Source organism: Aquarana catesbeiana, linkage group LG08 (assembly GCF_042186555.1).
Source record: "Aquarana catesbeiana isolate 2022-GZ linkage group LG08, ASM4218655v1, whole genome shotgun sequence".
Lineage (NCBI taxonomy): Eukaryota > Metazoa > Chordata > Amphibia > Anura > Ranidae > Aquarana > Aquarana catesbeiana.
In genome coordinates, this window is record NC_133331.1 from 22,874,238 (window position 1) to 22,898,896 (window position 24,659).

The 24,659-nt window shown below is 41.4% G+C and overlaps 1 protein-coding gene across 1 annotated transcript in view; it reads left to right on the forward strand.

Moving 5' to 3' along the window:
- Positions 1-21,813, forward strand: part of LOC141106648 (alpha-2-macroglobulin-like) — a 129,339-nt gene extending 107,526 nt beyond the window's left edge. Inside the window, exons 25-35 of the mRNA XM_073597593.1 lie at positions 264-345; positions 4,335-4,494; positions 4,802-4,876; positions 5,850-6,012; positions 6,192-6,421; positions 8,404-8,619; positions 10,650-10,774; positions 13,369-13,459; positions 16,252-16,314; positions 18,183-18,285; positions 21,764-21,813. Of these exons, the coding sequence (XP_073453694.1) occupies positions 264-345; positions 4,335-4,494; positions 4,802-4,876; positions 5,850-6,012; positions 6,192-6,421; positions 8,404-8,619; positions 10,650-10,774; positions 13,369-13,459; positions 16,252-16,314; positions 18,183-18,285; positions 21,764-21,813 (1,358 nt within the window). The remainder of the gene's footprint in view (positions 1-263; positions 346-4,334; positions 4,495-4,801; positions 4,877-5,849; positions 6,013-6,191; positions 6,422-8,403; positions 8,620-10,649; positions 10,775-13,368; positions 13,460-16,251; positions 16,315-18,182; positions 18,286-21,763) is intronic.
- Positions 21,814-24,659: the final 2,846 nt, after the last annotated feature.

Sequence of the window (24,659 nt, forward strand, 5' to 3'; positions counted from 1 at the left end):
ATGTACACCCTTCAATGTATGCACCTATATTTAATGTGTATGGATCCATATCAATATGATAAGCCATTTTAAGTTTAATTTTGAATGTAAATTTGGCACCTTCCCACTACCATGACCTACTTTGGATGGGATAATTGTATTTCAAGAGCATGTGTGGGGTTTTTTTGTTTTTGTTTGTTTTTTTGTTTTTTTGCTGGATATTTGAGATATTGTAATTATTGTCAGTTAGCCTAAATTCTAACCTCCATAATGGTTATTCTTAGGCTACGTAAGACAAGTGCGTTACAGAAATTATGATGGAAGCTTCAGCGCCTTTGGGTCAGGGAGGTCTGAGCCAAGTGGATGGTAAGTTGTTAAAAATTTGTGCTGGCACTGTTACAAGCCAAGAATTTTTGCTTTTTGTACTTTCATCTTTAGGAAAAAATTTTGAATTCAGTAGCACAACCAGAAGTGACCTGTGGCTGACCAATTGTTTATTCTGGGTCTGCCAATGTCCATATTCCTCTACAATGAATGTCCTTGTAACATTTTATGGACACGCCCAGATCTGGTGATAATAATCGATGGCATGTGGGTTGGGGCAGTTATTAGGAACGGTGACCAGTTGCAGATAATGTTAGCCTAAACTTAAAAAATAGCTTTACATCTGCAGCAAAATAAGCTGCTGAACTCTTAATGGTAGATTTTTTTTTTTTTGTGGTAAAGCATTTTGTTCTCTTTGATAAGTACATCAAAAAACCTGCTTACTGTTATTTGGTAACTACAGTAGCCGAGGGCCTCGTGTTCCTCTGTTATGGAAGGGGGAGGTTTCTATACTCCTGCCCTGTTTCCATTGTCTGACAGAACAAGTGTGTGTTGTCACCTTGAAACAGGAAGTGGTACTGGCAGGATTACCAGGTGAAAATAAAGCAAAGTAAAGCCCGTATTTTTCTGATTGCGAATTGAGGTAGGATTGACTATCCTAGGAAGGAAACATATTAAAGTGGAGTTTAAAGAAGGTTGTTTAATGCAGAAGAGACACATGCCATGGGGTTGACTTACCAAAACTGGAGAGTGCAAAATCCAGTGCAGCTGTGCTTGGTAGCCAATCTAACTTGACAATAAAACCTGGAAGCTGATTCATAGGTTTCTATGCAGAGCTGCACCAGATTTTGCACTCTCCAGTTTTAGTAAATCGACCCCTGTGTCTTTTCTCTATATTACATTTCTTATCTGCCTGTCTAAACTGTACATTGAAACTAAATGTGCAACTTGGTGTCATCTGAGATGACTGAACTACCACACATGTGCAGGATTGAGGTCATTCCAGCCCAGCTAATCAAAATGTCCCAAAATTGAAACCTGGAAAAAGACCAGCTGAAGATGCTTTAAGCAAAATATGATTAGAATTCATAAAGGCTGGGCAGCTGCTTCTGACATTTTCAAGCACATTTTAAAAATGGATCCCATATGTATTAAAAGCAGAGGAGTTGGTTTCATACATTTTGGAAATCCTATGTGGAAGCCACACTGTCTAGTCAAGGTCCCTCTGTGTGGTGTGATCCCAATGCTAATCTAATAAAGCTCTCATTTTGGGACATATGCAGCAATACATCAATTAAAAGCAGTTATGCCTAGAGAAAACCAATTCCTATGACATTCGTCCAGCAATTTTTTTTTTCATAGACTCCATAGTGTTTTAAGGAGTGCTGGCTATTTCTTTAATTTGAATTTTTATACAGTGCAACGGTTGGCGCACCCTTCTATACTGATTTTTGGGTGACAGTGTGGGACTGTGGTAATTGTGATTTAAAAAGAGTAAACACAGTTGATTGATAATAAATGGCTTCAGCCAAACACTAACCATGAGCGGAAGAAAAGTTTGTGTTATCATTCATATTCTCTGAAAAATGGCCAAGAGATCATAAATTCTGCCAGGATATGTAAACTTATGAGCACAACTGTAAATGCATGGAAGTACCCCCTGGAGATCTGAGGTAGTTATGGCCAAGGCTTGTGTAGAGGGCCTTACATTAAGATGGAACCACTACTATTAGTTACATTTAAAAACTTCAAACTAGGTTGCAATGCATGGAATTGGCTCCCTCTCATTTATGCATTTCAGGAAGAGGCGCAAAGCTCAAGCTCTCCTTCCAGCTCTCTTCACAAACGCACACAGCACCTTTTAGACCATAAGGCGAGGCAGGAGCACACTTGCTAGGATTAGCTATATTGTGGTTCCAGACGGGTCCTTAGGCCAGTCTCCGTGACACAACTGAGGGCCTCGACTATATGGAACATTTCCTCAGAACATTCCATCTCCTGACCACCACCTCTACTGCCCCAAGCTGGCTAATTGCGATACAGACTGTATTTGGCCTAATGAGGCCCACTTCCATAATTCTGTGCGACACAAACAAGGTGGTATAATGCAAGAAGTGTCATTACTTGACTTCCAAATTATGGTACAAACAGTTCCAAATCATAGCAGCTAGAACAGTTCAACAGAAAATAAGCTATTCCCAAGCTTCCACAGCATACTTCCTAAATTAAAAAACAAGAAAGGGTACTGTGCTACTCAAGTGTGGAGTAGTAAACACTAGCTCTTCCATGAAGTACAAGCCTGCGGCTGACCAGTGTCGCTAGAAGTGCCCACACTCACAAGCCTTCTCACTTCAGGTACTTGTTCTGACAGGGAACCTCGACCTCAGCTCCTTCCACTAAAGGTCCTCAGCATGCCCACGGAAGGTATGCAGCAGGGCAATAACTCTCTCCTCGCAAAGAGAGCCCATTCAGGGACTACTTTAAACTGCAGGTTGCACATGCGATTACCCCTTCTCACTCCCATGCAGGACTCCACTCACATGGCATTTATACTTACAGCCCCAACAAAATGGCTGCTCAAATCTCGTGGGATTTCATTGCAATAGCACTGGCTTCCCTGAGATGGCCACTAAAGCCCTGTGCAGAGGACAAATTGGTGCTCAGATGGGTTTCAATAGTCCAGTGCACCAAGTACATTAGGAGTCATGTGACTGCTTTGTGGTCTGTGCTCCATACAGAAATACTCATTTCTAACTGTGAAAGGGAGATCCTAGATGTCAAACAGGGACCCCACAGTCTTCTAACCTACAGTAATGGGGATAAGTAGTAGAACGAAAAAACCTATTTCCTACTTGGTACATCCTTACATGTGCATGGAGGCTGAAACCCTTCTATAACCTACCCTCTGTACAGCAACTATACACATGGAGACTGATTGGTACAGGAGGGAGGGTCTAATATCACTCTAATGCCCCGTACACACGGTCGTTTTTCTGACAGAAAATGTGTGATAGGATTGTTGTTGGAAATTCCGACCGTGTGTAGGCTCCATCACACATTTTCCATCAGATTTTCCGACACACAAAGTTTGAGAGCAGGCTATAAAATTTTCCGGCAACAAAATCCGTTGTCGGAATTTCCGATCATGTGTACACAAATCCGACACACAAAGTGCCACGCATGCTCAGAATAAATAAAGAGATGAAAGCTATTGGCTACTGCCCCGTTTATAGTCACGACGTACGTGTTTTACGTCACTTTGTTCAGAATGATCGGATTTTCTGACAACTTTGTATGACCGTGTGTATGCAAGACAAGTTTGAGCCAACATCCGTTGGAAAAAATCCTAGGATTTTGTTGTTGGAATGTCCGATCAATGTCCGACCGTGTGTACGGGGCATAAGCCATGATCAAAACCAGGGTCCACTTATGGCCTTTACAAAATGGGAGCAAAATATAATAAATTTACCTGGGTAATGCTCTCATTGGGAGCATCTGATGCTGCATCAAGTACTCTGGATGCCTGGAGCTCACAAAGCACCAATGTGGTTCTGGGCTGCTATCATATTTTTTTTTTAATTTGTTTTCAAGTTCAACTGTGCCCTAAATTAAGGAGGGACATGGGCTAAACCATGTTTAAAATAAAAACATGCCTTGCTTAAAGATTTAATTATTGCTGAATTATATTTAAAGACACTGTCACTCTGACTGTTTTAGGCAAAGTGACTATGTCTCTAAAGCAACCTCTCCTCCTATCCGTCTACCACTGCAGTAGAAGGATCCTATAGGTTGCCCTAACCCTGAAGGACACAGGGCACCTTTTTTGATCCATGAAGCAAAAAGACCTCAGTGACCTTTATTCTTTTCTTAAGAAAGGTAGTTTAAAAAGGTGTGGTGGGAGAAAAAAATGAAGGGAGGGAGAGATGCAGTAAAATGGGGAAGAAAATAAAAAATTGATGTGTGAGGGAGGGGAGCTCTGTCGTTTAAAAGGGGGTGAAAATGGCCAGAACATGACTTTCTTTGATTTGTAGGTTGACTGTGTTGGCTTTGAAAACCTTGTGGGATATAAGACCATACACCTTTGTTGATAATAACATCTTCAAGCAAGGTATTCTCTTTTTGGAACATTTGCAGAACTTGAATACTGGAGGGTTCAAGCCAGTGGGAACGTTATTTAACAGTGGACTGAAGGTAATAGCTCTGTGAATTTTATCTTTTTCAGGCAGAGGCAAATAGGAAATCTAGTGCTGAATACTTAAGCCTAGTACACACGGGCTGTATGTTGGGCGACCATTGATTGTTCAATAAAAAACGTTCAATCGGCCCGTGTGTATGGCAGCCAGTCTGACAGGAGCCAATTGTTTGGAAAACCAGCAGCCGACCAGCGCTCTCAGCCAATTGCTGTTTGGCATTGGTCCCATCAATCTAGTCCAAAGTGGTTTCAAGAATTCAATTCACATGTAGGATTTGACTGCTTATATTTTTTATTTTTTTGCAGGGAGGTGCTGATGATGACGTTGGGTTTACATGTGCTGTGGTCATTTTCATGTCTCAGACCGCTTATGCATCCTCTGTAAGTATTTCTGCCCCATTCAGCTGTACTTATTCATTCTAATGATAACGACCTTCTTCCACAAGCTCCATACAGTCGTATCAGTATTGCATTTAATGTATAAAATCAAATTTGCGTATGGAAATTTCCATTTTTTCTAATTGCCATTAAAAATATTTTAGACATTGGTGATGTATGAATGTAGGTTGGGAAAATATGGGATTATAGCATGTAATACAATGACATAATTATGTTGACTGTATGCAAAAAAAAATTCATATGAAATTTTATTGAAATAACAAATTTCCATGCTTTGCTTATACATCGGGTTGTAAAAAAGGCAAAAATGTGTGGCATCCTGTGCAATACAAATCCAAAGTGCATGGCCATTTTAACAAGGGAATAAGGCAATGATCATGAGCATTCATGGCTACTAATTGGCTAAGTGAAGGATGTACTCTCATTGGCTACTGTGGTTGTTTGCCTTTGTTCTTATACCTCCCATGGACATGCCAATAGATGTTGCAGCTACAAGGATATAATGACTTTGGTTTTTAAAATAGAGCAAATGCAATGTACAGTGGAATCTCGGATTGCGAGTAATGTATACGAGCGTTTTGCAATACAATCTCTTTTTAAAAAAAAATCCTGACTCGCTTTGCGAGCGTGGTCTCAAGACAAGCAGGATTCAAGCTGCTGGGGGTGCAGTACCGCATTTGGCCAGAGGGGCAGGGGTGCCGGTGACGCTCGGAAACACTCCATTCACAAGTGTCTCTGGCGCCCCCGCACCTCTGGCCACATGCGGTACTGTGTAGACAAGCAGTGGGTGTGGAACAGATAATCTGAGTTTTCATAATTTTCTATGGGGAATCTCGCTTTGATATGAGTGCTTTGGATTACAAGCTTTCTTGCGGAACTAATTATGCTCGTAATCCAAGGTATTACTGTGTGTATTTTGTACAATAATGAACACCCAATCCTGACCTCTTTCCAGCCTTTACTGTTACGTCCAGCTCTCTCCTACCTGGATGCCGCTTCTCGAAAGGATCAGTCAGTGTATAACTACGCTATGCTCTACAATGCCTTCCGGGTGTCTGGGAATGTGGAGCGCGCCAATGCTATGCGTGCAAAGTTGAAAACTTTGGCCATTAATGAAGGTACAAAAGCCAACAAATCATTTATTGTCAAACACACACACACACTGTACATGTGTTCAAAAATTAAGTGATCAAACCAAGAAGGTGGGGAGGAATGAATTGTGCATCTTGGGTAAATGAGCCCTTTTTTTTTTTTTTTTTTGGTAAAATACTATTTTTGTTCTGCTCTTCCCTTCTAGGTGACACTCTTCACTGGCAACGTAAAGAGCGACCAGAGCAGCAGACTCCCTACCTGTTCTCTCCTCGTGCCCCCTCAGCAGAGTTGGAGATAACAGCCATGGTCCTTAAGGCTATGGTTTATGGGGAGAGTAGCTCTACAGTTTCTGCAAAAGACTTGAATGAAATGGCAAAGATTAGCAACTTTCTTGTTCGACAGCAGAATATACATGGCTCTTACAGCACCACATCGGTAAGGTTTCTTTTTTTGGGAATGCTCCAGAATTTTTCACAATCCATTCAGCTGCGGACCAGACTGGTTTGTGGAGCTTTAAAGTGTTGGCAAACAAATCTTCATGGCCAGTATGCTTTCAGAAGGGAACCGAGAACTGCTTAGAATGTTTAGGTTCAGTTTGCAAGCACGTGAATTTCACATGTCATTCTACTCCAATAACAATGCTTTGCTATCAAATAAAAACCATGCTTATTTCAGCTTCATGGAAGTCCTATTGAAACCCAAGCTAAAGGGGCAAATTCCAGCATCAGAATGAAATGCTGCCTGCTATATATTATGGATTGCTGAAATCGGTTGCTAAACAAATTGCATCCATTCACTTCTCTTGATTGGCCAATTTAATGTTGCGTGTGTTAGTTTGCAGCCGTTTGTAGACAATGGTAACCAATAAATGTTTTGGCTTTTTTACCAGTTGACAGCAATTTGCAGTCACAATCACATCAGGTTGATTTAAATCCTGTATGACCAATGTGTATACTAAACATTACAAGTAGATTGGTCCTTTTTTTTTTACTAAAAACAAACACATATGAGACGGACAATTTGCCACAAAACTCTGACAACACTTCATGGTTTCCATTTGTTTGCAAACTTATGTAATTAAAACCTCCATCTGTAGTAGAAGCAAAATGCTAAATTTCAATAAGAAAAAAAATACACACAAATTTTATGATCCTTCTTGTATGTCTTTAACTGAACCTCATTTGGCTGTATTTCTGATGCTTGCTATACCCCATGTCTACATTTCACACTGTGTACTCAATGTAATCTCTACTGGCTACATATGTCTGTAAACCTTTTTGTCAAAAAAAAAAAACACAAACAAAAAAACTTTAGGGCACATTAAATTACCCAATTTTTTTTGGTAAAGTGTAAAAGAATGTGCGCTAAGTACCGTAAATAGATACCCAACATGTCAAACCTTAAAATTGTATGCACCCATATAATTGTGACCAACTTCTGTACTCTCCTATTTTGCATAGGCGAAGATTCAAAAGTCCCTACAGGTCCTCAGTTTTTAAGTACACAGGAGCTCTGGTGCTAAAATTATTGCTCTATTGGAGACAACACCAATAATCATACAACCAAACTGAATAATAGGAGCCGTCCCAAAAATGGGTTCTTATCCATGTAAATTTTAGTTCATAATAAAACGCATATCTAACATCAATAGTTTGTAAATTATTAGAGGGGATGATAAGGGACTATATCCAAGAATTTGCTGATGAAAACCGTATCATTCGTAGTAATCAGCATGGATTCACAAAGGATTGTTCTTGTCAGACCCATCTATTAACATTCTATGTGGAAATGAGCCGCCATCTAGATAAAGGAAGGCCTGTAGATGTGGTATACCTGGATTTTGCAAAGACATTTGATAGTTTCCCATAAACGTTTACTTTACAAACTGAGGTCTGTCGGCATGGACCATAGTGTATGTTCCTTGGTAGGAAGCTGGTTACAGAGCCCTGTCCAAAGGATGGTGATAAATGGCGAGCACCCAGAATGGGCTGGGTTGGTAAGTGGGATCCCACACGGATCTGTCCTGGAACCAATCCTATTTAACTGAATTTATAAATTATATAGAGAATGGGAGAAATGGCTCAATCTCAGTGTTTGCTGATGATACAAAGCTAAGCAGAGTAATAACTTCACAACAGGATGTGGAAACCTTACAGGAAGACCTCAATAAATTAGTGGGTTGGGCAACTACATGGCAAATGACGTTTAATATTGAAAAATATAAGTAATGCAACCTGTTATTACATTTTTGTACTGCAAAACTTTTGACTGTATTTTCTATAAGGCTTGTGTAACAACCTTTTTGTCTTTGCCTGTTTTCTTCTTTAGTTTTCCAAAAGTGTTGATTGTTTCTACACATCAGAACTTAAAAAAGTGTTTAGTATATACTAAATTGCTTTTTTTGACCCCCCCCCCAGGACACCATGGCAGTGCTGGACGCCCTGTGTAGTTATGGAGCCCTGGTGTACCAGAAAAATGCCGCAAACACTGTTCAGCTGAAATATAGAGATAAAGTCATCAGACAATTCAATGTTGACAAGTCCAGCAGAATCCTCCTCCAGTCTGAGGTTCTTCATCAGGTTCCTGGGAACTACAGCATGGTGGTGTCTGGGAATGGCTGTGTGCTGCTGCAGGTAACGTTCTATTGCTGCTCATTTTTAGAATTGCCTGATCACCTGGTGAATGATCAACATGGAGCTAAACTTTGGATGGAAAAGGTCCCATGACTTATTACACCATAACTACACATAAGGCTAAATTTACTCAAATAGGAGTGCAAAATCTGGTGCAGCTGTGCATGATATCCAATCGGCTTCTAACATCAACTTGTTCAATTAAGTTTTGACAAAAAAAACTGGAAGCTGATTGGTTCCTATGCACAGCTACACCAGATTTTGTACTCTCCAGTTTTAGTAAATCAATTCCATAGTATCCATGTTTCACTTCAATGTGTGGAATGATATCATCGATGATGAGTTGATTAATGGTTGCAATATATATGTGTTGGATACCCTTTAACTTTTGTAATACAATTTGGGGTTATATTTTTAGGATATCTATTCTCTCGAGAAGGTACATTAAAGTCCAATTTTTTTTTCTTTTTTAAGCCTCTCCTCACCCTCCCACTTTGGTTTGGTGGTTGGAGTGGAAATTGGATACAATATGGATTAAGGATGGTACCTATGGAGAATGATGTTCACAGGACATAAATCTGCCCTTTAATTTTGTTTGATCCCATATTTACTGCATAATACAACCTCCACACTCCTTAAATGATCAAAAAATACTTGGTACATTTCAGCTTCTTCCAGGATCCCCTTTCATGCCTTCCTCAGTTTTGTAGGCAGCTGGTGAGTGGATGCTGGCTATACTGAAATCTTAAATTGACTGCTGTTCAGTGTTCAGTGACTATACTTAGGAACACACCTGCTTCATCCCCAACAAACCACCTCAACAAACTCCACCATTCCCAAATAAAATTGAGGGACAGATGTGTGTGAACGCCACTCTATGTCAGTCTATCATCTCCACCGCCACTAACACACAGACCAGGTGATAGCCCTGTCCATCATGGATTTCAATGAGCAAAAATAATTCTGGTTGGCCGCATGGTGTCCAGTAAAAGCACCTTTATCTCAGCAAGTCTATAAAACCTCTCCAAAAATACAAATAGAGGGGAACCGCATCAGCAGCTAATGTGTTTGATGCTTCCTTATCACTTATTCATAGCTCAAAGTCAGCTATGACTAAATGCTGAGGGAGTACAAATTGTGTTAGCTGGTGATGCTACTCCCCTATATTTGTGTTTTTGGATATGTTTTTTTTGACTTGCTGAAATTTTAGGGTGATTTTACTGGCCAACCATAATTATTTTTGCTCACTAAAATTGAGGGATAGCTGGCAGAAATACTTCAGGTGGCAGTGACCAAAAATGCCACACAACTCGCCATTTAGATTATATCTCTCAGCTGATTTGCTCCTGTATTCTCATGCAATTAGACATATTGGTATATGTCCTTGGGGCATCCAAAAGTTGTCCGCTGTACCTCCAAAAGGCACATCCAGATCCTAAACCTGAGACTCTACTGCCACGTTGCTCATCCAGTCAAGAGTTTTGCTCCACAATCAAGTTTTCTTTTAGCCAGTAGCTGTTGCTTATTATCATAGAGAAGGATTGAAATACAGATTGAACAGTAAATCTTGGACCTTCTCCATAAACTCGGCACATTTGTCTCCCACAACAGAACTTTACATCTACAACCTGTTTATATTGCTTTTGGTGTCGCTCAAAGCAGTGGTGGAAAGCATATCCCTGTGTTACAGAGCATAGGGTGCAGGCTTCTTCTGATACCAATCCAGAGGGCTAGTAAATGTAAAGAGGAAAGGATCTCTGCTACTCCCGACCAGCCCAGGTAAATAAATGATAAAGAGTGGACTTGGCCTACATGTCTCCACCAAACCACATCAGGTCGCTACTTTATTCACTTGGGCTGGTCAGAAGTAGCGGTGATCCTACAGATGCTTACCCAGTCTGCTTTTTGATCCACCTTACCTTCGTTCCATAGTAAATAAATCCCAGGCTACCTTTCTTATTTGTCATATGCATTCAAGGGAGCAATAATCAGACAAGCTAACATTTTCTGTTTGTGTCTATTCCCTGCAGACTGGAGTTACATTCAACGTTCCAGTGAGACAGAAAAATTCTGCCTTTTCACTGTCGGTGACCACATTCCCAGGCAATTGTCAGAATGGAGTGGCGTATTTGGTTGACTGTCAAGTGAATGCCAGGTAGGGTAAAGAATTGTCTTTAGTTCTTGAGCTGTTTTTGTTTTAATAGAAGATCTTCAATAACTGAAGGATGTCGTAATCTGTAGAGGTAAAAAAAAATAAATGTCATGTGCTAGTTGTAGATCTCCCCGTAACCCTTCACAGTGGGGCATAAATGATTAAAACAAATTCTCCAGCACTTAGACCAACCAGCAAGGGGGCTCCAATCCTACATTAAAATTTAAAATAAATTCTCTGCTGTATAACTCTACCTATATCTCCTATACAAATATGAATGGAAACACAAAGAGCCACTAGTGGAACAATTAATGGAAACCGCAGAAGATCACAATTCACATTTTAGACATCACATCACTCGCTCAAATATCTTTCTTCACATTGATCTGGGAGTAAGTCATGGTCTGGTATAACTTTTAGGCTTCAGCTTGTATATAAGAAACGTATACCGCAAGCTTTTGTAAAGCATTTTGAGACTTCCAGCAAGCTTTGTCCACATGTCCATAAAAGCCTTTTTTTTTTTTTTTGCACACGTTAAAATACACATTTTGTTAATCGAAGCAGCCAGTAAATGGGAATAGATCTTAGAGATCAAGCCCTTAGGAGTGATAAGATCACAGGGCCCTACCATTGGGTAATCAGAAAATGTTGTGCCAGTAACACCAAACTGCGTTTACAGAGCATGGCGCTGATGGAGGTATCTATAAAAGGCTGTACGAGGGAGTACATATTTACTCTGCAAATCCGTGAATGAGGCCAAAACTTTTCCATTATATGTCCTTTAATATAACAATACCTCTACATTCCTAGAAGAAATAATCAAACTTGGGGAACATGGAGTTGTGCCACAAGGGTAGCTCCAGAGTGAAATCTGTAAACTCGTCTATTTTTTTAGTTTCTCTCCATACCATATGTGCTAGGGTTAGAATTAGTATGCACAGTCTCTTCCCAGAGAGGAAAAGGGAGCCTATAATGCAATCAGTAGGTGCTTTAAATTTAACACATGAGCCAAATGTGACTCCACCACTGCCGGGGCGACAGGGTATAGCCAATCCACCAAGTGGCGCAAGTGCCCTGCTAAATAGTAGATGCATATTAAGAAGTGCCATATTAGCTTCAGCCTTGGGCCGCTGCAGAACAGAGTTTGTTCCCTTATATTGCTCGCCCATATAAATGACATAAACAATGTATTTAGAATCTTAAAAATGATTTAGGTACTACCATTGGTAAGTAGTTACGCTTAAGCATTTAAGTAGAAGTACCGTCTTTATAAAATTAATTTTGCTTGCCACTGACAGAGGAAGTTTGACCCAGATATTAAGTTTTTAATCATATGAAGCAGTGGGTCTAGGTTAAGTTTCAAAGCTTCTGTTTGTGATAGTGTAATAATTACTCCCAAGTATTTAAATGAGGACACCACCTTAAGTGGTCTGCTGCATTTTGAGAATAGGCCTGAGGATAAAGAGGCATTAACGCAGGTTTTCTACCAGTTTAAGACCAGAATATTCAGCATATCTGTCTATAATTTGCATTGCCGCAGTCAAGGATGTTGATCCATCTTGTAGATGTAAAATAAGATCATCGTCATACAGCCTTATGATATCAGATCTGTCACCCAAGGTGATGCCCATAATGAGAGTAGACTGTCGGAATCGTAGCGTCAGCGTCTCAGCGTCTTCCTATTAGATTGTATTTTCCCTGATGTCTCCCTTGCCTACCACTGAAGCTAATGGAGAACAGATCAGCTGAACTCGGAAGTGACATAATGGATATGTTCACCATAGCCCATTTAACAAATTTAAAAAAAATAATAATAATTTGGATACAGTGTTGCATGACAGAGTAATTTCAGACACTACATTTTGTTGGTATTTAATAACCACCAGGTTTATTTCTTACTATATAAATAAAACCAGATGAAAGATTTTGAAAAGTGTTCTGTTTAAAATTACCAGGGCATTGCAAACACCCCCCCCCCCAAAATGACCACTTGTTGGAAAGTAGACACCACCAAGGTGATCTAATTTTTGGAATTCAAGCAACATGCTGTGATTAAGAGGGTTACAACATGAAGCTTGGTAATGGTGCGCTAGATACAGTGCATACACAGAAAAACGAGGTGAACGGGTTGCATACAGTTGGCGAATTAAGATGAAGGGGTTAATGTGCAGAATGTATAGGAGAGGGGGGAGGGGGTACTTGCACTCATTAATTCATCCATCTTTCCTTCCCGCTTGAGGACTGCTCACTTCACTGGTGTTAATGGGTGCAGCAACTGCCCGGTGGTGCTTTATCCAGTGCCATTTAGAAATGGCATAGGATAAATGACCATCCACCACTTTGCTGTTTTTGGACATACAGCTGTATAAATGTGTTGTGACAGTCAGCACTTTCATTAAGATCTGTGTTTAACATCCCCAAACCAGAGCTAAAGGGTATTTTAAAGCCTTCAACAAAACCTGCTGAAAGATGCAACTGCTTTGTAAAAGTTGGCTGTACGCAAGGCTCCAATACAAAGTTAAGACATGGGAACAAGTCCTTTGTAGAGTTTTTTTTGTTGTTACTTGCGCTTATTGCTTTACTTTTTCTTTTCTCAGCTATCATGGTATTCTGAACACGTCCAACATGGCTGTGATAGACATCCCTCTCTTATCGGGATATGTAATGGAATACCGTTCTCTTTCTAAGGTATCATTCCTAAAGCCATGTGGCAGATTATACCTGGCAAAGCATCGTAGGGGATTGTTGTGGGAACAATAGGGGGGCAGGCTATGGGGTGCAGCGTAAAAGATAGTTGAAGTGCTTGAATTCCAACACAGAGATTGTGGTAGATGCACAGGAGTGACTTGAAGGAGAACACTAGTTGGGAAAAACTTGCCCATAAACATATCATAAAGCTAGAAGTAAGACACTCGTGTTTGAGTTTTTGATAAAAAACATTTAGCCCGGGTTCACACCTATGCGAATTAGATGCGGTTTACACCGCATCTAATTCGCAGGACATTTTAAAATACATTCATATGAATGCATCTGGTTCACATATGTGCATTGCATTCGCACTGCGCATTGCACAAAAAACGTGTGCGTTTTTTGGGCATTGCGGTGCGAACTACAAGCCTATTATCTCCTGTGGGAACGCATCTGATTCGCAGATGCATTGCATTCTGAACAAGGATTTTCTACTTCTCCTCACTACACCTCCCCCTCTCCCCCCCTCTCCCTCCCCCTCTCCCTGCTCACTGATCCTGAGCTAAAACGCAATGATTCCTTTGAACAGGAGATTTTTATCTCCCCAGTGAAACCTGAGCTTCAATTCGCACCGCACATGTGTGAAACCGGGCTGAATGTATATAAAGGAACACTCATATTTCATGAAGATAAAAAGAGCTTTGCAATAGTGGTATGGAAAAGTGATGCAGTCCCCAATGGGGGATGGACTCTGCTGATGCCACTGCGTCACTTTTCCATACCACTATTGCAAAGCGCTTTTATCTTCATGAAATGTTCCAGTTTTTATATACATTAAATGTTTTTGATCAAAATGGAATTCAACTATGTGGCCTATTCCTCCTTCTTATAAATATATAACCGGGAGGAAAATTCTCCGATCTATCCTCTGGCCATTACCCCTTTGGTGGGCATCCACATGAAAAGTACTGTGAAGGACCATAGAAGTTTTTCTCTTCCATTGGATACCGTTTGCACTGTTGAATGATCCCCCTGGATGTATTACACCACAAGCCTTACTGACTCATTAGGCGTACGCCTATTTGGGTTCAACCTTTCCGGTAAGCCTTGTATACATCGGTGGTGGTCTATCTACTGACAAACTGTCTGCACCAGGTTTTCCAAGTCACCATGTCGTCATATATGGACTTTGATGTTCTTTTATGAATGCACATAACATTTTTGTTTCACTATATTGCTATCAATTTTAACCATTTGATAGTTCACTTTGATTTATGTGATTGCATGGGGTTTTATGATCTCATTATAAAATATAGATTTTTTTTGCTCTTAGTATCTGATGTCACTACACTAGTGATTTAATCATACTATCTTGCCGTGCCTTGACATCATTTTGTTCCCTTACACGTGGGGTTACTGTACTGCACAAGCAGTTATATTTGTTTTCCATCACGTTTGACATCATATTAGCGCTACACTTTATTTATATGTAGTTTTTTTTCACTTTTGCAAACATATCCTTTGCTGTGTCAGCTGCTAACACAATACTTAGAGACAGCGCGGTTCACTTGTCCACATATTTAGACTTATTGTGACTGCTACAGCTTACAGACCATCGAGACCAGAGTACTGTTTCAGATTTGTTGCAACATTTTGAGAAAGACCTTTTTTCTGTTCAAGCATGACTGTGCCACTTTGTACAAAGGAAGCACCATAAAGACATGCTTGACCAGTTTTGGTGTTGAGCAACTTGAGTATCCTCATAAAAGAAAAGCAATCAGAGGTCCTCCACAGAGAAATGGCTATACAGGAGACACGTCCATACACTTACATACACTTCAGATGAGGGAATCCAATGTGAAATTAAAAGACGACAAACTGGGAAGGCACAAACATCTAGTGCATTACCCAAAAATGTATATGCATTACCCAATAGAACGCATACTCCCAAAAGTGCAGTGTTAAACATGTAAGCCGGAAGATGCCACGTGATGCAAGGTTCAAATGCTCCCACAACCTCCCGTATACTAGAAAACTGATGGTTTTGGGGGCGCACCCCCCTTCCTCAAAGCTGAAATGCATCAGCTTTTTAGTATACGGGAGGTTGCTGGAGCATTTGAACCTTGCTCCACATGGCATCTTCCAGTATACATGATTGACACTGCACTTTTGAGCGTATGCATTCTGGTTGGTTATATTGTCTTTGAATAAAACATTTTTTGGGTAATGCACTAGGTGTTTGTGTCTTCCCCATTTTGTTGTCTTTGTAACTCGAGTGTCCTGCGCAGAGCCCTGACCACAACACTACTAAACACCTTTGGGATAAATAGAAATGCAAATCATGAGCCAGGTCTTTTCATCCAACATCAGTATTTGACTGAATAAGCACAAATTCCCCTAGACACACTTCAAAATCTCCTGGAAAGCCTCCTTCGAAGATTGGTGGCCATTATAGCCACAAGGATTGAAGGAGTGGGGAACCCCAAGTTAATGGCTATGGTTTTAAAATGTGAGACAGTAAACTTAAGCCAATAAAGTCAGGTGCCCACAACATTTAGCATAATTGTCTGGATTTATTTATTTTTTCGACTGTGTTAGGGATGCTTACCTTAACAAGCCAGTCAGGCAGGCTCTTAAACAATGAAGTTGTAAGTAGATGTTGTACGCCATTGTTGTATGCAGAGTGAACTTTAGGGGTTTCATCTGATATACTCAGTACCAGACTTGTACCATGTGTCCAACCAATGTATCTCACCTGGTTTTCTTATACTTGTTATATTTTTAATTTGCAGCTGCAATCTATGTTTCCCAGAGTTGAACAGATGAAAAACCATCTCATTGTGTATTTAAATGATGTAAGTCCTCCCCAGAAGTGAAATCTGAATGTAATGCTCATCCACAGAGGAGCTGCTGAGAATATTTCCAGGTCTCCCTTGCTAGTACAGAGGCTGCCAGACTCGCACAGTCCCGCACACACTAAAGTATATTCATTAAAGAGCATTGTCGATGTAGACCATCATTTCCACAGGGACAGAAAGGAGCATCATAAGACCAACACCACCAAATCCTAACACAAGGGACGACAAAAAAAGCCACCAATCCAGTTTCCATAAATATTAGTCCAATTTTAGGGACAAAAAATAAGTAAACATTCTCGTGCATCAATTTCCATGCATAGACACTAGGCCTCAGGAGGTAGTCCATATATGATGGTTCCATCTCCAGAATCATGCTTATCCCTAAGCAGGTGGTCAGGCACTATAGCTGCCCTCTGTGTTCTTCACCTATAGCAGCCCCCTTTCCCATAAGGCTAGCAGGTCTACCAGTACTCGACTGCTGGCAGACAGGTAGAATGGTTCAATGACCATCCAGGTACAAGGCAGGTAAGGTTAAGAATAGTCGGGGTCAAATGCATAGTCAAAAGGCAGGCAGAGTTTTAGAGAGTAGGCGATACAATCTGAGCTCGTCAACAAGGGAATCCTGACAGCACAGCAGGAAAAGGGCAGACAAACAGTGAATGTATTACGTGCTCAAGCTCTTTAACAAGCCTGAGACTGCAGGCTTTGCTGGCTTAAATCTGGTTTGGTCTCCACCCAGAGACTGGCCACATAAATCACCAGTCAAAACCAGGATGCTGGAATGAGACCAGCAGCTATCAAGGATCAGGAGGGCTAAACGGTCCTGACAGCCTTAACATTACCAGACTGAACCTCTGTCTTTGGAATTTTCTGCCTAGGAGATATATTTTTACTATTTATTGCCGAAGAACTTTAACAGGAGAGGAGTTTAGAGTCACAGGATACTCCAAAATTATGATAGCAATCAATGGGAGGACAAACTTCTTAACAGAATATCCTTATAGAAGCAGGCACACGCTACACTCCCAAATCAGGTCTTACTCATTATTATTATACGAGATTTATATAGCGCCAACAGTTTACTCAGCACTTTACAATGTATAAGGGGGACAACACAATTACAGTACAGTTCAATACAAAAGGTACAGGAGGGCCCTGCTCGTAGAGCTTACATTCTAAAGGGAGGGGGTGGTGATACAAAAGGTAATAGCTGCAAAGAATTATTTGATGGGGGTGGCTCAGGGACAGTTATGTGGGTGTGGGATAGGCTTGATGTCCCAGGAGCTGCTTGCCACCCAGCATCCATAGGTATATCTTTACTGATGGAGATAATAGATCCTTCTCCAGACCTGGACTTCTGAACAGTGCCCTCCAGAAAAAATCAATTAGCAATCTCCTCCAGGCCCTCAGCCCAGCTCCTGAGGCCCAGGCTGCAATTGTCTTGGTGGCTATCTCTCAGGAGCAGCAGCCCCAGGAGAACTGGACTTCTCTCCGGAGAGGGTAGAATACTCTAGCAAGGCCTCCCAAAACTTTATCACCTCCCCAGCCACCTTCTAGATGCCATCCTCAGGGATTGGCTGGAACATAATATTTATGCTGGCCATTTGAAGCTTCTTGTCCTACATTCTAAACTTCTTCCAGAAGCAGGTGAGAGAAATAAAGCACCCTAGATAGGAAACCCTGACCAGACAATCAACCACTGCTCCAATGAATGCAACAAAGCCAAAAGCCGAAATTTAGCCTAGCAGCCTAACTAGAGGAGAGCCCTTCTGCATAATCCCCTAATCAATCTTACAAATTGGTGAAGGACAAAACACTTTTCTTTTTTGATGTTTAAACTGATTATTTTTGCTTACCTTTTGCAGATGACCAGTGAAGGTGTCTCCTTTAATGTGACACAAGAAATGAGACCCAGAGTGGAGAACTTCCAGCCAAGAACAGTTCGGGTCTATGACTACTATGAGAAAGGTGACCTACACAGTCCGTTTTTAAATCTGCATTTTTATCCCAATTCCAGATCTATGAGTATTTGAAGCCCATAAATATAAAAAGTTTACAGTTTTTTTTAAGTGTATTTTATGGCAGAAGTGAAAACAATCTCTGCAATACATGCACTTATCTATGTGTTTTTATCTTTTTTTTTTAAACCCCTTTTAACCCCCTCGCTTGCAGAGCTGCTTTTGCAGTTTTTCCTATTTTGTACACATGTTCAAAAAAATCATTTTAGGCCAGATTAGGTAACCCCTCCCAACATGATATTTTCTGAAAGCAGAGATCCTGGAGAATAAAATGGTTCAGTTCCAGTTCTTTGTCACCCAAGTATTTGTGCAACGGTTTATTAACCGCAAATTTTCAGCAAATCATTAAAGTTCAGTTTAGGGCACGCAGATGCAGTATATATTTCCTAAATTTTTGGTAACATAAATGAGGTTGCACTGAATAAACCCATCACCAATATGTCATGCTTTAAAATTGAGCCTGTTCGCACAATGACAATTCCCACCAGCAAAAGCTTGAGAGCAAGTTCTCTATTTTTCGGTCGGAAAAGGTTCCGATCGGAAACTGCGATCGTCTGTAGCAATTCCGACGCGCAAAATTTTTACGCATGCTCGGAAACAATTTTTACGCATGCTCGGAAGCATTGAACTTCATTTTCTCAGCTCGTTGTAGTGTTGTACGTCACCGCATTCTTGACGGTTGAAAGTTCAGAGAACTTTTGTGTGACCGTGTATATGCAAGGAAAGCATTCAAGTTTTTTCTGACGGAAAATCTGCTTGTGTGTACGGGGCATTAGGAATGCACTACAATGGAACATGTTTTCATATGCAGGAGCCCTAAGGGATGTGTTTACCTTCTGTGGGTGGGGCAGGCTCAATTTTTTTTTCTTTTATGGGGGGGTTCCCAAGTGCTTTGGAGTGAATATTTTTATTTATTTTTTATATTTTTTTACTTTTATATCACAAATCGGATATAAACTTTGACAGGTTCTCTTTTTAATAGGGAAGTTGTATCCGTCAGTCCTTACAGCCTTGCAAACAGTTTGTGTAGGGTGCTGCATTGACTTGGTGGATGGCACCACCATACAATCATTGTAAAATAGGGATCTTCACGTCCACAACTTGGTATAGTGATAATCTTGCCCTTTATTCACATAAGGTAACAGGCATCACAGGCTGACGTTTATGGGCCCCTCATTCCCTTTTTACTGCCTAGAAAAATGGATCCTGCAAGGTCCCGAAACTTTGGCCTGTGATGTCTTTAGGAGGGGCTGAATCATTAGCTACCCAGTGGGAAGGGATGACGCACAGGGATTTGGTGTATTAACGTGGAAGTTCCAACTAAACCGTAACCTAGTCAGTGGCGGCCCATCCATAAGGAGCGCAGAGCTTACCTGTCTGTAGCCTACGGGGGGGGGGTGTAGGTAGGTAATCCCTGCATTCCCTTCTGTGCATCTCCTGGGGGGGTGGGGGTGGATCACCACCTTCCCATCTGTCTGTCTCCCATGGGTGGAGGGGGTCACCCCCTTTCTGTCTGTCTCTCACGGGGGGGTAGGGGGTTGCATTGGTTTGTGCCCTCCCAAAATATTGAGCACCAGCCGCCACTGAACTTGGTCTATGTGGCAACACCGAACTGGCCAACAACACACAGAGAACCGTGCAAAAATTGGAGAGAGTAATACTCTGGTGCTGACAACATCTGGCAGAGGAGGCGGCTGGAAGGCAGTTGTGCAACAAAGCACCTGTAGCAGAAAAGGTCCTGTCTGAAACTGATGACCAGTCCCTATTCTGTCCCTCCTCCACTGGAACCTCTCCCTATGCTAGGTACACTCTCCCTAACCAGCAGGTTTCTGTCCCTGACCTAACCACACCCAAAAAATGCACACCAACTATTTGTTGGCACTTCCCACACTAAAGATGGCCACGGAGGTCATCCAGGCCAGCTGTGTCCAATCGGATAACTGCCCACCCGATGACACCTATGGAGGAACCTGAGTTCCCCCTATTCCCTCTCTACATGGTGGCTGCAGAACAGCGCCACCTGTGCAGGGAGGTCAAACTACACCTGCCTACAAGCCTGTTGCCTTATGTAAATAAAAGACATAATTACAAGATTATCACTACCAAGGTGTGCTACTGAAGATGTTCTCTTTAATGTTCTCTTTAATGGGACCCCTGATGTCTCACCTGCCTTTCACTGAAGATGATGTAGTACAGATGGCACTCCCATTAGCTTCTTCCTTGTGACAGTGATATGTGATATGTGATACCCCTTATTGGCTAATGTGGGAAAAGACTCCACTTAGGATAAAGGTACAAAATTCCCATAGAGAATGTTTAGCAGAGGGAAAAACCTGGAAGTTGAACTCAGTGTCACCCTGGGTGTCTCTGGGGCAGCAAGTCTCCTCGGCGGGGACACATACAACAATATAAACTTGGCATAGGATCCAAGCCTGCCCTAACCTATGACAATGGCTTCTCATTTTAATAAACTCAGTAGACCTGCTGGACACAGGTGTCCACACAGAGTGTCGGGTGCATTACCGATTTCCCCCTTCTTCCTGCTGCCCCCCCCCCCCCCCCGCGCAGTGCTGCCAGCTTTCCTCCTCTTCTCTCCCGCCAGCTGCTGCGGGGGATGTTTTAGGATGGAGAGCAGGGGAAGGGGCCGGTAAATGTTTAATTTACCGCCCCCTTACTTTTCTGAATGAGCACAGTAAGTGATCTGTACTGATCTTTCCTGCGTTCATTCTTAACTGAAGCATAGTAAACTATTGCATTCCGCACAGAGCACTTCCTATTCCTTCACTGTCCAGTGAAGCTGAGGCTATGGTGAAAGGGACTGGGGAATCTGTCCTCAGTCCCTTTCCCTGTCAAGCGTTTAGACCCTTTGATAGTCCACAAAAGCCCCCCCCCCCCCCCAACGGGACTCCAAAAATAATTGTAAACCAATAATAAATTGCAAAAAATAAACTACCGAAACCATCCACTGCTCTGCTGATATACAGGCATGTGTGGGGTGCACACCCTAATGCAATAGGCTGTACACACCTATGCTGCTGGATAGGTATTTTCTTGATGTGCCTATTCTGATTTAGTGGTAATAGTACATCAATTATATATATATCTATATACACTTTAAGTGTATATAGATATATATAATTGATGTACTATTACCACTGCATCAAATATAGGAGGTTGAGTTTAGCGCACCATTGTTTACTTTTATTAATTTTTCATAAGGTGTCAGAGCACTATTTATAATGGTTGCAGCTTGATTCATTTATTTATCTACTATTTTTTGCCATTTTTTGGATATTCTTATCAGCGCTTTAGTATTTTTATTTTACCTATTCTGATTTACACACAGATTTGGCACTGTTTTATTGGTGAGTTTTTTTTTCTGTTTGTATTGTATTACATCTTATTTGTCTATTTTTTTTTTTTAACAGATGAAAATGGCTCTGCTGAATTGCACCACCCATGTACTCTTTCTAGTTAAACAAAGTAAGGCTGCTTAACATTTAATTCAATGTATATGCAATATTTTCTAACATGCAGAATAAAAGGAAAGAAAAACAGGATGCCAATTAACGCTGCGGGGCGATGCACCCATTTTCATTTGATGTAGAATCCTAATGAAATATATAAAAATATGAAAAATATAATGCATACAGTTGTATGTTTCCCACGCATATAGAGCCCTATGTCTTTCAAGTGACAATAAGTCCTGACTGTCCACCTCCAACACCGCCTTCCTGATGTCCCCTTGCTTTATTTTTTCCCCTCTAGAAATCTATCGGTCAACATTACAGGCCCTTCCTCTCTGCCTCTCTTCCTCTCTTGTTCTTACTGTTTCAATAATTGACACTCAGATAAAGTGAGCACTATTTGGTGCAGTATTACTCTGAGCCCGGGCTAGAAGGATGATGTTCCCCTGTGGCTGGTTCAGGACAGCCGGTGCACAGAGGGAGTGGGTTGAATGATACTTGCCATCATTAGACATGGAATAATCATGACCTCTAGTGGCAGTAAGACATTACTACAGGGGCAGAGTGAGCGAAGGAGTACTTTAGCAGTTTATTTTATTTATTTTTTTGGGGGGGGCGGGTTTTTCTTAATGGGCTATTCACTTTTTGTAGCTGGAATTCTGTTAATCCTTTTAGAATTCAACACAATTTTGCTATACAGTAATGTATGATGGGAAGTGTTGCACTATTGGTAATTTTGAATGGCACCTTAATCACTTAAGGAAGGATTTGCCCCCTTAATGACCAGGCCATTTTTTGCGCTATGGCACTGCGTCGCTTTAACTGATAACTGCGCGCTCATGCAAAGCTTTACCCAAACAAAATTGATGTTTGTTTTTTTTTTCCCCCACAAATAGAGCTTTCTTTTGGTGGTATTTGATCATCTCTGCGGTTTTTATTTTTTTGCGCAATAAACAAAGACCGAAAATTTTGAGAAAACCCACTATTTTGTACTTTTTTGCTATAAAAAATATCCTTTTTTTCTCTTTTTAAAAAGCAATTTTTTTCCTCAATTTAGGCCGATATGTATTCTTCTACATATTTTTGGTAATAAAAATCGCAATAAGCGTATATTGATTGATTTGCGCAAAAGCTATAGCATCTACAAAATAGGGGATAGATTTATGGAATTTTTATTATACATTTTCTTTTTTTTTTAACTAGTAATGGCAGTGATCAGCGATTTTTATCGGGACTTCAACATTATGGCGGACACATCAGACACTTTTGACACATTTTTGGGACCATTGGCATTTATACAGTGATCAGTGCTATAAATAAGCACAGATTACTGTGTAAATGTCACGGGAAGGGGTTAACACTAGGGGAATGATCAAGGGGTTAACTGTTACCTAGGGAGTGATTCTAAATGGGGGGAGGGTGGGACTGCCTGGGTGAGGAGACCGATCGTTGTTCATACTTTGTATGAATAACAGATTGCTGTCCCCACCCCTGACAGCATGGAGATCTGTCTGTTTACATTGACAGATGTTCTGTCTCTGTGTGGAGCAATCGTGGATGCCAGGCGGCCATCGCGCCCGCCGGGTACGCATCGGCTCTGGCGTCGCGTGAGCCCCCTAGTGGTCAAAAGGCGAACTGACTTACAGCTATGTCGGTTCGCCCAGGGGAACCAACCTGCCCAAGTAAAACTGCAGCGGCTGGTCGGCAACTGGTTAAAGTGTCTTGTTGTCACAGCAGAGATTGCCACCAGCTGTACTTTTTTTAAGTTGCTTAATCCTAAATCAAGGTCTGCTTGCAGGAAGTCAAGGAGTTGGGAGGAAGAGGGTACATCAGGATTGAAGTTTTGCCGTTCGCGAAAGAACTAAACTTATTCCAAACCTTGTCACATGTATTCATTGAAGGCTCCTGTGCTTTGAGCAAAGCTGAAACAACTCTGGAGGAACATCCTAATGATTAAAACTTCTGTTTTAACATTCTAATGTGAAAGTTCAATCTGTGAGGATTCTGATGGGAGTGATGCCTTGAGCCAGAAGAAGGGGTATCAGAGGAATATTTACCAGAGGCTGGACACTAAGATATATTGCCCTAGGGAATCATGGGTCTCCCTGCAAATATGGCAGGACCTAGGAGGCCGGAGGAGGCCTAAATTGGATTGCATGCCCAAGGACTTGACAGGGCATCTATTGCTTCTGCCCAAGGATGAGGTAAATGTGAAAAAAAAACCTCTGCAGCTTGGTATTGCTTGCTGTAGCAAAGGGATGCAGTTCAGGAAAGGTCCACTGGCCCACAATCCAACTAAATAACTTCAGTTGTAGGGACCATTTGTTGGGATAGGTGATCGGCGTCTGCGTTTAAGTGGGCTGGAAGATAGACTACTCTTAGGTCCTTCAGATTCCCCTCTGCCCAAATGAAGATGGGTTCCACTTCCCTTAGTAAGAAACTGTTGTTGGTTCCGCCTTGGTGATGCATGTATGATATTGCAGCTCTATTGTCTATCCGAATCTGAACTGATTTGTCCTTGATCTTAGAGAGCAAATGCTGTTGATGCGAGAAAAGCCGCCTAGATTTCCAGGATATTTGCGATGTCTGCCGCATTGAACGCCCATCTCTCTTGAACCAAGATCTGGTTGCAATGTGCCTCCTAGCCTATTGCATTGGTGTCTGTGGTAACTGGTCCAGAAGATATGCCTTAATAGACGTGGCTTTACAGACATCTCCCTCTTTGTCCACTGGTGCATACTAGGGTTGAGCCCGATGTTCACGTCAAATGTAAGTTCCACACGAACATCGGGTGTTCGCCTGTTCACCGAACAGCGAACAATATGCGGTGTTCACGTCAAATTCGAAAGCTGCCGGA